Genomic DNA, 13486 nt, shown 5'->3' on the forward strand with positions numbered 1-13486 from the left:
TAGATAGGAAAACAGAAGGAAGAGTGAGAGGGCGAGAGAGAGGAAAAAAGGGTAGGGAAACAAGTAGAGAGAAAAGAAGAGAAATAGAAAACGAGAGAGACAAAGAAAGAGAGAGAGAGTAAGAAAGAGAGAAAAAGGGAGAGAGGAAGAGAGAGACGGAGAAAGAGAGGGAGAGAGAGGAAGAGAGAGAGACAGAAAGAGGGAGAGAGGGAGGGAGAGAGAGAGGAAGAGAGAGAGAGAGAGAAAAGGGAGATAGAAGAGAAAGAGAAAGAGAGAGAAAAGAGAGAGAGAGAGAGAGAGGAGAGAGATGAGAGAAGAGAGAGAAGAGAGAGAAGAAAAGAGAGAGAGAGAGAGAGAGAGAGACATATAGAGAGAGAGAGAGAGAGAGAGAAGAGATAGAGAGAGAGAGAAGAGAGAGAGAGAGAGAGAGAGAGAGAGAGAGAGAGAGAGAGAGAGAGAGAGAGAGAAGAGAGAGAGAGAGAGAGTATAGAAGAGAGAGAGAAGAGAGAGAAGAGAGAGAGAGAGAGAGAGGAGATAGAAGAGAGAGAGAGAGAGAGAAGAGGAGGAGAGAGGAGAGAGAGAGAGGAGAGAGAGAGAGAGAGAGAGGAGAAGAGAGAAGAAGAGAGAGAGGAGAAAGAGAGAGGAGAGAGAGAGAGGAGAGAGAGGTTGGACCATAGCCACAAAGTATCCTGTCCTAAAAGGAGGAGGAAAATGGAGGACAGGAGTAGAAAAGAGGAGAAGAGTGAGCAAATGCACGAGTTTGGCGAGTGGGTGAATAAGTTGATGGGCGAGCATGCAACAAGATGAGGCGGAGAGTTAAACCAAACGGATCTTGCGTCACAAAATAATGTCCTCCTCCTCGGCAGGAGGCGGAAATGCGAGCTGCACGGAAGGCAGGCTGCGTGGGACGCCTGCAGGCATGGCTGCCTCACTCCTCAGCCCCTCCCCATCAGTCACGACCGTCAGCGGACGCTTGGAGCTCAGGTGTGTCTGTGTTGGCCGGTACCGAGATATAGATACGCATGGAAGGTACAACATAGTACACATACACGTATAGATGTGTATATATGTATATGTATATATATATATATATATATATATATATATATATATATATATATGTGTATATACATACACACACACACATGTGTGTGTGTGTGTGTGTGTGTGTGTGTGTGTGTGTGTGTGTGTGTGTGTGTGTGTGTGTGTGTGTGTGTGTGTGTGTGTGTGTGTGTGTGTGTGGTGTGTGTGTGTGTGTGTGTGTGTGTGTGTGTGTGTGTGTGTGTGTGTGTGTGTGTGTGTGTGTGTGTGTGTGTGTGTGATGCAAGCGTAAATAACATCCAGGCCACTTAAGAGGCACACAATGCAAGCGCAGTAATCCTCAGTTTTTAAGATAGGAAAACGCAATAATCTCAAATGCACAATTTACGTTTATTTTCAGCGCAAGGTCTAGCGCTAGTATGCATAATAGGGCAAAAGAGATGCTTCGTCGTTCCAAACACGAGCTCGGTTAAGTGGATAATATGACTGACTCTTCCCTGAGGTTTTTCCAGAATAGCCTCTGGAAGGAATGGCGCAGCAGCTTTAATGCCTGCATAGATGTAGATGCTTGAATATTCCATCTTTTGGTATAAAATGGTAAAGAAACTTCTAAACACGCACTTGAGTAGGGATTAATTGCCCCCCCCCCCCCCCCCGCCATCCTCACGAGGGTGGTGCCAGAATGATTTCCGAACGGCGCGGCGCAACCACGCCAAATTTAGTAGATCCGCAAGCAATTGAAACTGGATTTTTTGGCGTCAAATATTTAGGTAACCCTCGCATGGTCACTTACCTACGTGCAGGCAAAAGTCAGGTAATAGATTCAGCGAAGGCAATTTATAGGGAATCATTCAATCTATTGCAACAACAGAGTGTTAGACAAATCCGTACATCTCTGAGATAGTTTCTTGAGCAACGCAACAACTGGAATAACAAATTTTGTTGACCTAGGGCCAGGTATAAAGGTTATGCTAAGGTCGAACACAAGCGGTTTCTTACTCGAGAGTTTGCTGTATGGGCTAGATTCTGGGGCTTATATTTTACTAACAACAGGGACCGCAACATACATCTTCCGTGGACTTCTTAAATGTTAGGAATAGGCCACTAAGCTAAAATGACCAGGTCAGCATTTTGTTTTTAGGTGCATACCGCCTAGAGTAATTCTTGACGTTTGTTCAAGTGCAAAAATGAAAGCAGTCTTCTACTATTTTGGCTACCATGACCTTCTCCGGGTGAAACAACGTCACTGACCTTAAATGAGCACAAGTAACCTTTTAATAAGAACAGGTTCACAGCAATTGCATGAAAAGATCTAAGGGCACTTTGGACACCGATCTGGAGTTTGACATTGTTTGACCTTACTTGACCTGAAGTAAAGTCAAATGTCAAATGTCGCACAAAGTGAGTTCACATGCAGATTAATATACCCTGTGAGTTTGGTACCTCTAGCTCTCTTAATTTTTAAGGTCCAAAGATCTTAAATTGACCCTCCGCCACCCGAGCGAAATTTATTCAGCAGGTCAACCGGGCTCGTGTTAAGGTCACTGACCTATGTGAGCAAATTCAAGCCGTGGTTATCAGCGAGGGCAATTCTTAGACAATCTTTCATATTGATGCAACAGCTAGGTGCTACAAGACATTATGCAACTTTGAGATGGTTTCTCAGACAATAAAACAATTGAACTGGGGTTTTCGACTGCCACCATTAACATTATCAACTATTTAGATCAGATCAAGGTCGGAGCAAAGCAGTTCTTAGCGAGAACTTGTTTTACGGGTAAGGCTTTGACGGTCACATCAAAGTATTTGGCCACAAGCACGGTAAAATGCATCTTATTTGTCCTCATAAAGATCGAGGTGGTTAGTGAACTTAACTGGCGCTGATCAACACTTTGGTTTGAGAAACATGCCACTAAGAGTCGATTTTGACGCTGATTTCAAATTCAAATACCACCATAATCGCAAAGAACTTGGGTTATTAGGACCTGCTAGAGGCCTGATAAGTTTACTGACATGATTTGACCTCTAGCTGCATTTTACTTAAAAAGAGTATATAGGCTTAGGCTGGTTTTGTGATAAGGTCCGACGGCACTTCTGACAACGATCTAGAGTTTGACCTTCTTTGACCATATTTAACATAAAGGTCAAGACTTGAAGCTTGGCATAAGTGAGTTCACATAGAGCTCTACCTACCCTGTGAATTAGCTCACTTTTTTGCATAAAAGCGGACGAAGTGAACCCCACCCGGGTGTGTAATATTGAGCCGGCCGCCTGAACGCGTGTTAAAATTACTTTCGTTGGCCAGGTTGCTGGGGTGCAAGGATTTGATGGAGGAACTTCCGGGCTGCCTGGGCCAGGACGCGAGTGAACTACCCACGTCCGGAGATCGCGCTGAAGGACGCTGCGAGTGGAGAGAACCACCGGACAGGATACAACTTTGTACGTGCTAGCTCGACTTCGTTGAATAAGCAGCAAATCTGTTCTTATACATTCTTGGTAGCCTTGCATCACAAGTGAGCTCACTTTTCATATGATTCCAGGACTTAAAAAACGAAGTGAACACACCATTGAAAATTGCACTTTGATAATACATAACACCAACCAGGCTCAAACGCAAGCATTTGATAAGAGCCCAGGGTGCTGGCTCGCGGTATAGGACCGTGGCTCTCCATGACATGCATGTACCTTATCCTCTGGGGCCGTTTCAACACCCGCAGGTGATGTGATGGCTGTGGTGAAGCTAGACGGCATCAACGTCGGCCAGACCAGCTGGAGACCTTGCTCCCCGCACTCGTGGGACCACGAGTTCGGCATAGATCTGGATCATTCCGTGATGCTGGAGGCGAGTACTAGGCCGGACTGGGTCATAAAATCCGCATGTTAAATCCATTCTCGTGACGCGGAATGTAGTGCTCAGCCAAATTTTAAACATCTTCTCAGTTCGATACGGCCTTAGATTTATATTTCTCGCAAAAACGCACTAGATTTTTATCCAAATAAAGATTTATCGGCGAATCTACACCGAACGTGTTTTAAGGCACTGGGCTTCTCAATCCTGAAAACAGGATTCAATCTGTGATTGCAAAGATATCTGTGTATGCGTATGTAAATATATTATATTCCAAGGAGCGTGACAATTGGGCCGGGAAGACCCGAAGCCCATGCCAACTGGGTTTGTATTGTATTCTAGGTATTTAATCGGCTGGCAGCCTCGCACATGATTAAAGATATAGTGTTTATACAGGCTCTTATTCAACTTTGCTTAAAACGTACCAAAAGTTTCTAGATAAAAGCCAACATTTCGGGGACCATGAAACAACTGAAATGTCGGCAACGTGTATTATACAGCATGTATGATGAATGGCTCATTACTGCAAGATTGCCTCCTGTAAATGACATCCCATGATCTCCTCCCTTTGGGCTAAAGACCAAGCTTTGCGAAATTATTGCGGCGTAAACGAAAACGTCTGGCTTAAACTGGTAAGACGGCATGGGTGAATTACAACAGCGCACCATAGTTTTATTCGTAAATTGTCAAGTGTATTTGCGAGAGCCATAATGCATATAGATGAGCCAGTAGAATTAGCCATATTTCTCAGAGAAAAACCAGAAGAATTAAGAGGTAGATCCGTTGACATTTTGGCAACATGTCTTTGTTGAGACGAAAACATGCCATGCCAAAATGAAAAGGGACGTGCCTTTCGTTTTGATGAAGACATGTTGCCGAAATTTTAACGCATTTATCCCTTCATCCTCCTGGCCTTTTATGAGAGATGAGGCTATTATTACTGCCTTATCTATAGCTTTATTTACATTCTATACACAATCATTTTTCGTGGCCTCAATCTTTCTGACGTGCAAGTAACCAAAGAACAAGGAGCGATTATTTTAGGAGCAACAGGTTATAGAGTCTCCTGCCTTGCTAAAGCCCAACACAGCAAATTGTGTTCCAAAAATAGACATTTCTGAGAAGATCTACCATGTCTTGGTCTGAGTTCTTCCCATCTGAACTGTGCAAACCCATTGTGTAAAGTACAGTAAACACACTGGATGCAGTGAGCGTGAAGCTATTGAGTGATCGTGAGGTTGTCATTGAGTGATTGTGAGGTTATCATTGAGTGATCGTGAGGTTGTCATTGAGTGATCGTGAGGCTGTCATTGAGTGGCCGTGAGGTTGTCATTGAGTGGTTGTGAGGTTGCCATTGAGTGGTCGTGAGTTTCTCATTGTGTGGTCGTGGGTTTGTCATTAAATGATCGTAAGGTTATTATGGAGTGGTCGTAAAACTGTCATTGCGCGTTTGACCAATCTCCAGGTGAGTATATACTGGCGAGATTGGCGAGCACTGTGTGCGGTGGGCCTTTTGCCGCTCGAAGATCTGATCAGAGAACAGCAGGAGGAGACAACGCTGCATCTGAAACCCAGAGGACTTCTTTTTGCTAAGGTTGGGGCCGCCTGCCTCTCACAGTTTTCGATTGTCTTTCACTGCTCTAATACTATGTAACCTGCTTAACTAGACAATGCTAGCAAATTAGATAGACAAATTAACTAGACAATAACTAGACAAACTAGACAATGCTAGCGATGCTAGCAAACTAGATGTGTATAATCTAAGACAAGCCTTCTCGCGGATTTTGCCCATAATTGGAGACATTTGTGCGTTTGGATGGGCTGTTTTACGGAAATAGAAGTATGTCTGCATGCACATATATTTTCCAACCAACATACCGCACTGATAGCCAGCACAATACCTGAACATAGTGCGAAGGCTCCATCGTCCAGCCGCTGCCTTACCAAAGCCTGGAGAGTAGTTGTCACTTCTGACCCACCCTCAGGTGGAGTTACGCTCTTACGGCACATTCGTCCTCGGATGAAGCTCCGTTCCCCACTCTCGGCTCGTCCCCACATGAAGCTCCACTCCCCCACTCTCGCCTCGTCCTCGGATCAGCCTCCGTTCTCTCACTCTCCGCTCGTCCCCAGTTGAAGCTCCATTCCTTCACTCTCGGCTCGTGCTAAGATGAAGCACTATTGCTCCACTTTCGCCTTGTCCTCAGATCAAGCTCCATTCCCTTATTCTCGTCTCGTCCCCAGATGAAGCTCCTCAGTCCGGTCGTCAGCCGGCCAAGCCAGCTGCAGCGTCAGCGCAGGATATTCAGGCGCCGCGACAGAGTGGTGCTGGACCCGAATAGGATGAACATCACACTAGCCACCTGGGCACGCCCGTTCCGTCCGCGTCCCCCTACCGCTGACAGCGAGGACAGCGGGTCTGCCGCGCCGCGTGAGGACGCACCGGCACCCAGAGGTAAGGTCCTCCGGCCGCCAGGAGCTCTGCGCACCGGCAGATGGTTGGCGGATACGAATGGCCCCGGATTGTGTTTACTTGTTCCCCTTGTTCCCCACTTGGCCGCTTCTTCGGCGTTGTTACTTGTTGTGGCACCGTTGCTGCAGATATAAGTGCGTTCACTGCATCAGATCACATCTGCATTCCTTCAGTGACTTCCTTTAAGCTCTTTAAGTGCCCGAAAGTTATTATTTATTGACAATTCAGACGAATCGGGAGCATAAGTCTCAGGCTATTATGTATTGACATCAAAAACAGTTATCGATAGGCCAATTCGTTCGAACATCATCACTCCTAAGGCTCTTCCTGCAACACAAAACATCGAAATAAAGCCTTGAGTCAGCGGTCATGCGGTGTGTCCACTGGTCCTACCAGCACAGCAGTTTTGAATTGATTCAGCGCGCTGATTTGTCATTTTCTGCCAGGAACCATCTGTGGTGCCTAAACAAAACACGAGCCCCCCCCCCCCCCCTTTCTCCCCTTGGCTGTGGCCATGACTCAGCATCTTTTGTGTCTCCTTATCTGCACTTCGATGCCTGTATCTCTGCTGCCAGACGTGCACCATTTGCGACCTCTTGCCGGCCTGCCGCCGGATGTACGCGAGCCAAGCGACCGCTCTGAGCGGGGCGAACTATCAACGGGGAGCGAGGCAGCCAGGAGCCCCTCACCATGTAGCGGAATCGACAGGCGAGAGCGAGCGTGGGGGGTTCATGCTGCCACGCAAGTGAATCATGTTTGGGGAATGTGGTGCTGCAAAACTGCTAGAAAGAGTTGGTAGAGGGAAAATGACAGTTCATATTAATGTTGATAGAACGGACGTGGCCGCCAACACACGATCCTGCCTTTCTGCATTTTGCACTAACGCCGCCCTTGATGCGAACTCCTGCAGTTAGTCATGCTCTTGACAGCAATCAAGTTCATGGGCGAAAGCGAACCGGGAGGAGAGAAACGAAACGAAACGAACCGCTGCCTCTGCCGGCCCTCGGGTACTGGGTGATCGCCGACGTCCGCGCGGGGGTGCCGACTGCTCAGGCGCTCTGCGCCTGTCCTCGCAGAGGCGGGAGTGACCGAGGCGCCGCTGCCGAGATGTCCGGGAGCGGACCAGCGCCGACAGCCCGGGCCGGGCAGGTGACGGAGAGGTCCGAGACCACGTCAGCGGCGGCGGTCCGCATCCGTCAGGTGACGGAGGGGTCCGACGCTACCGAGAGGTTGACGCCGCCGCCGTCCTGGTCGGACGACTGCAGGCAGAGTCAGCCGCTGGTGGACGAGCCAGATGACGACGAGGTGGGTAGGCTGGTCAGGGCTGTTGGCTCAGCGTAAGAGCAGCGTTACCGTCCACACACATAGTCTTCTTCCGAGAGGTCAGATTTCTAGAAATCTTGCTATCAAATATTACTCGGCTCTGATCCGACATCTTAAATCGTTGCCATTTTCTTGCCATGTTGCCGTTACCGTTGCCATGTAAATCAAAGTTGGTGCGGCCTCGGCCAGTGGTATTGTGTTATGACATCCTTCCCACATTTTGCCTACGTCACGTTGGCATCCCAATGTGCAGGCGTTCTGGGCATTATTTTGGCTCAAATAGGGAACGTCACCACCTGACTCGGACCGCTGAACCACCTACAGGGGTCCACGTCGGGATCTCGGCCTTCAGACTGGAGCGCCGGCCAGCCCCGGAGGATGCCGGGCAGCCCCCTGCACAGTATCCCACCTCCCGACCTGACGCTTGACAACTTCAGAACGGTGGCCGTTCTGGGTCGGGGTCACTTCGGCAAGGTGAGGCGTCCCCCGACGGTGACGACGGCCTGTGGGGAGCGTCGATCCCGTGTGATTCATGTCTGCGCCCTATGGTAGGTGCCTGGAACTAGAATCGATATCTAACCCCACACGATTGCGATATTGTTTTATTTGGCCACTGCCAAAACTTTTTTAATTGGTGTTTCCCTTGGAAGTCTAGCGTGGGTGGTATTGGGATATAAGTATAAGAATGTCATCCAATAGAATGGGAACCACGCGTTATTGATGTCTCTACAGTACGTTGGCATATTTGTTATTGGTTGTGTTTGAGACGACAAGTGTCTCTCACTGGTTGCGAGTCCGATATACAGCCTTTTGAAGGCCTGAGCTGGGCCAGCGTCCGGCTGCGAGTCTCTGCGCCTAAACCGCGTCCGCCTGCGTGGAGCAGGTGGTCCTCGCCCAGTACCGCACCACGGGCGAGTACTACGCCATTAAGACGCTGAAGAAGACGGACGTCCTGCAGCGAGACGAGGTGGACGCCCTGCTGGCTGAGAAGCGGATCTTAGAGCTGGCCACCACAGTCCGGCACCCGTTCCTGGTCAACCTGTTCGGCTGTCTGCAGACGCCGGTAAGTTGAGAGCCCTGCGCCAGCGGAGCCGGGCTCTGAGGAGAGCGATGACCTGCCGCGTACGTTGTTGTCTGGCTCGCTGCCGACCCGTGCCGCGGCGAGACTTGGCACAGTCTGCTTGGCCGTCTGTAATCGACGTTCAAGGCCGACGCCTCCGCTGCTGCAGTCGACCACCGAAGCAGCCACTTGTTCCGAGGCCGGGGCCTCCCGGGCCGACCCGCCGTACATGGCTGTATTGCGGGACAGTTTCCGCTCGGAAACTGACTTCCACTACGCCGACACGAAACGGGCGCGGCGCCGGCGTGAAAGGCCAGCCGTGCTGTCTCTGATCTCTGGGCAAAACTGGCGGAATAGGCAAATGACGCATATGTCATGAGCTTACGCTCATCGCAAATGCCCAAGGAAAGCTGTCCCCCCTGTAGCTCCGTCGAACTACCGAACTGCGTAACTTTACGCAGTTACATTTCGACGTTATACAGCTATGCAAGAGTTGGGCCATTGCAATTAGGCCCGATCACGTACTTCACAAAAGTTTAAAGAGATCAAGCAGTTGTACTGCCAGGACTCTGCAATCAGGTGCTTTCACCATATTGGCCCGTGTTCAGTGTTCGTTAGTAAGATTTCACGCGTCGGTAGCCCTGTGTTATACATCGGACGCACAGCTTCACAGCTTCCGCGGCACAGCTTAAATACGCTGATGAGTGCGGAGAGGAGACGAGAACATTAGTCTTGCATGCGTTGGTCAACATTTACAAGGGGACGAACCTGTGCTGGATGGCTAATCGCAGCCGACGTCCCCACTGCGTGTTCCGCCGGCGCCCCACCGACGCTGCCTGGTTCGGCGCAGAGTCACGTGTGTTTCGTGATGGAGTACGCCGCTGGAGGAGACCTGATGATGCACATCCAGGCGGGCATCTTCAGCGAGTCCCGAGCCGTGTTCTGCGCCGCCTGCGTCCTTCTGGGACTACAGTATCTACACGAGAACGGCATCATCTACAGGTGATACGCCGCGGCGGTGGATTATCACAAGCCAGGGGAGTACTTACTCAGCACCACACTGCGAAAGCATGGGATCAACACCGTGAATGACAAACACAATACGTATCTTATTGGAAATCGGACGTTTTTTGGATCGCTTAGAATGAGTGTATAAACGCTGATGGCACACAGCGATTTTGGCCATAGACGCGTCAGTACAAAACCTTTGGTGTGTCGCCAAATCCCATACAGGTGCTCAGGCACAGCACGACAGATTAAGAAAAAAGTAATATATTTTGGTCGTTTTCCCCCTGCCGTGAGCAATGTGTCACGCCACCACACCACCATACCACCACACCACCACACCACCACACCACCACACCACCACACCACCACACCACCACACCACCACACCACCACACCACCACCACACCACCACACCAACGCACCACCACACCACCATACTTGTTTGTAGGATACTCTGCTGAATGAGTTCATTTAATCACCGCCTGCGGGAAGGCAAAGCTGAAGAGCCTGCCGCCCTCTTGCCGGCAGGGACCTGAAGCTGGACAACCTCCTGCTGGACGCCGACGGCTTCGTCAAACTGGCCGACTTCGGCCTGTGCAAAGAAGGCGTGGGCGCGGGCGGCCGCACGAGCACCTTCTGCGGCACGCCCGAGTTCCTGGCGCCCGAGGTGCTCACCGAGCACACGTACACGCGCGCCGTCGACTGGTGGGGACTCGGCGTGCTCATCTTCGAGATGCTGGTGGGCGAGTCGCCATTCCCCGGCACCGACGAGGAGGAGGTGTTCGCCAGCATCGTGCACGACGAGCCCAGCTACCCGCGCTTCCTGTCGCTCCGCGCCGTCGCCATTATGCGCCGGGTGAGGGCGACAGCACAGTACATGCTGGGCGACAGTACTAGTGGAAGCTTATGTGCAGAGAGGGTTTAGCTGGCCATGGAAATAGGGGAAAGTTGATGTGAACGTTCTAGAAGGACGTGGGGTGAGCATGGTGCCTGCAGATCTTTTGAAGGCGCACCATCTTAAGCCGTTTTCATAGAACACGCTCGAACGTGTGCTTAATGGGCTATAAAACCAGCAGAAAAGCAATGAAATTGCATAGTGCCCCTTTCAAAGTCCCTCAAATCAAGCATCAATAAGTGAACCCAGGCAAACAGCGGCGTACAGGGTGGCAGTCTGACACTGCCGCAGTGTGCCCCGTCCTTGGCTGCCCCTGCTGTAGATTAACCCGCCGCAGCCTGCCCCCGCCCCAGACCGACCCCATCGTAGACTGACCCCACCGCAGTCTGCCTCCGCCGATGACAGACCCGCCGCAGCCCGCCCCCGCCGTAGACTGACCCGCCGCAGCCCGCCCCCGCCGCAGACTGACCCCATCGTAGACTGACCCAACCGCAGCCTGCACCCGCGGTAGACTGACCCGCCGCAGCCTGCCCCCGCTGCAGACTGACCTCACCGCAGCCTGCCCCCGCCGTAGACTGACCCCGCCGCAGCCTGCCCCCGCCCCAGACTGACCCCATCGTAGACTGACCCCACCGCAGTCTGCCTCCGCCGTAGACAGACCCGCCGCAGCCCGCCCCCGCCGTAGACTGACCAGCCGCAGCCTGCCCCCGCCGCAGACTGACCCCATAGTAGACTGACCCCACCGCAGCCTGCCCGCGCCGTAGACTGACCCCACGGCAGCCTGCCTCCGCCGTAGACTGATCCGCCGCAGCCTGGCCCCGCCGTAGACTGCCCCACCGCAGCCTGCCCCCGCCGTAGACCGACCCGCCGCAGCCTGCCCCCGCCGTAGACTGACCCGACGCAGCCTGTCCCCGCCGTAGACTGACCCTCCGCAGCCTGCCCCCGCCGTAGACTGACCCCGCCGCAGCCTGCCCCCGGCTGTGTGACCAGCCCCTGACGTCGGTCGGCGCCGCTGCTGCAGCTCCTGCGCAAGGAGGCGGGCCGCCGCCTGGGCGCCGGCCGCCGCGGTGCCGGGGACGTGCGTCGGCAGGCCTTCTTCGCCGGCGTGCCGTGGCGCGAGCTGCGCGCCAGGCGCCTCAAGCCGCCGTTCGTGCCCACTGTGGTGAGTCGGTGGGCATGAGCGTCATCAGTGGCATGTGCCACCATGAGCGCGCTGGAATCGCTGCGTATTTGCGTAGTGTGTCGTAGTATTGCCTAATATATTCGTTCAGCCATCAACTCCTGTAGTTTTTAAAGTATTGGCTTGCAATGAAGATTGATTATTTTCAACATAGGAACTCCACATGCTAATGGGATACATTTGGAAGGTGGGTCTGGCTTGTATGCATTCAGGCAATTATACTTTTTAAAGGTTTTAACTGCCGTTGTTTTCCTACACCTCTCGCTTCAACTACCTTACTTGGTAGACTGTTGATACTTCAGACCTGTTTTATGCGCTGGGTCGACCGCGTCCGTGGCTGATGTTACTCTATTGGTTGGTGGTGCACATAAAATGTGTGCGCAAGCCTTGCGTAACTGCGGTGCAATAACCGGGAAGCTGTCTTCTGATTGGCATGAGACAGAGCCACCTCTGGGGAACAGAACCATCTTTGGGGAAGCCAAATGTGCTCCGGCAAAACTTAACCGAGTCCGACTCCACACCACTACTGACCGATGCCCGTACTGACTGCTCCTCCCCCCCCCCCCCCACGCCCACCTCTTCGGCAGCGGAACACGGAGGACGTGTCCAACTTTGATGCCGAGTTCACGGCGGAGCGTGCTGTGCTGACGCCACCCGGCACCGAGTGGCGGGTCACGGAAGCCCAGCAGCGCCAATTCGCCGACTTCACCTACACGGCCGACTGGTGCTGATGAGGGACGGCCGGCGGACAAGGCCCGGCAGGGGTACGAGACGACAGGGGTGCGGTCAGGGGTGCGGGGTGCAGACGACAGGGGTGCGGTCCACCTCACACTACCGGCAATCAAAATAAATGTGATTATTTTCACCGATGCGCGTGGTAGCACATCGAGCAGCAGCGCGCACTTATAAATTGTCGTCACAAGGGCCATCAGCCTGCTTTTTTGTATCGCGCTTTGCCAGTGTCAAGATGATGGCGCTGAATTGCAATGACGCTGAATACCTGTGTTGATCGCCTGCGAGACCAACATGTCGATCACAGCGGCTAGGTAATTTGAGAAGCGGGGCAAAAAGGGGCATTGACAGAGGGACGGGTCGCCTGCTGAAGCGAGTCCCTCTCCACCACCAGCTGTGATCCGTGTAACCACAGCGGACGGCTTCCATTGCCTTCTTGCGTGTCATGCCAGCCTGCGAGGCCGGTCAGAAAAGCAGCTTTTCGGCGCCCCATGACGGCCGCCGACACTGTGTTGATAGGTGGGAGCTGTGCCGACACGCGCAGCACGCATACACTGCATCCGTTCGCAGGAATAGACAAAGATGGGCGGGCTCTGACGCTTTTCTGGTCGGCTGGTGATATTTCTGACGCCAACGGAAGCCCGTATATCGCTAGTCACCGCTAGATGTCAGCCGATGTGACGATACCGTGTTCAGTCGGAGAAAATAAACAGACGATTGGAGATTTGTTTTTGAGCCTGCGTAAGGCATGCAATGGTGCTGGTTCCAGCGGTGACACCAAAGCGGATCTGCATCCTGGACGTACTCATATATCCCATAAGGGAATTTCCTAACCAATGTAAACGGTGAAAATCTCAGCGTTTTATAAGGTATGACTTCTTCAGCTGCAGTTGATGCTTTTTTGACGACTATGTTAAAACAATTGCTTT

The 13486-nt window shown here is 52.0% G+C and overlaps 1 protein-coding gene across 1 annotated transcript in view; it reads left to right on the plus strand.

The window, feature by feature from the left end:
- LOC119100722 (uncharacterized) overlaps positions 1–13275 on the plus strand; it is a 28451-nt gene extending 15176 nt beyond the window's left edge. Inside the window, exons 3-15 of the mRNA XM_037223812.1 lie at positions 867–984; positions 3347–3480; positions 3759–3883; positions 5355–5483; positions 6131–6341; positions 6935–7067; positions 7436–7664; positions 8007–8156; positions 8566–8745; positions 9593–9744; positions 10279–10606; positions 11667–11807; positions 12413–13275. Of these exons, the coding sequence (XP_037079707.1) occupies positions 867–984; positions 3347–3480; positions 3759–3883; positions 5355–5483; positions 6131–6341; positions 6935–7067; positions 7436–7664; positions 8007–8156; positions 8566–8745; positions 9593–9744; positions 10279–10606; positions 11667–11807; positions 12413–12556 (2174 nt within the window). The 3' untranslated portion in view covers positions 12557–13275. The remainder of the gene's footprint in view (positions 1–866; positions 985–3346; positions 3481–3758; positions 3884–5354; positions 5484–6130; positions 6342–6934; positions 7068–7435; positions 7665–8006; positions 8157–8565; positions 8746–9592; positions 9745–10278; positions 10607–11666; positions 11808–12412) is intronic.
- Positions 13276–13486: the final 211 nt, after the last annotated feature.

The sequence above is a fragment of the Pollicipes pollicipes genome, unplaced genomic scaffold, assembly GCF_011947565.3.
Source record: "Pollicipes pollicipes isolate AB1234 unplaced genomic scaffold, Ppol_2.1 Scaffold_4881;HRSCAF=5763_pilon_pilon_pilon, whole genome shotgun sequence".
Taxonomy (NCBI): Eukaryota; Metazoa; Arthropoda; class Thecostraca; order Pollicipedomorpha; family Pollicipedidae; genus Pollicipes; species Pollicipes pollicipes.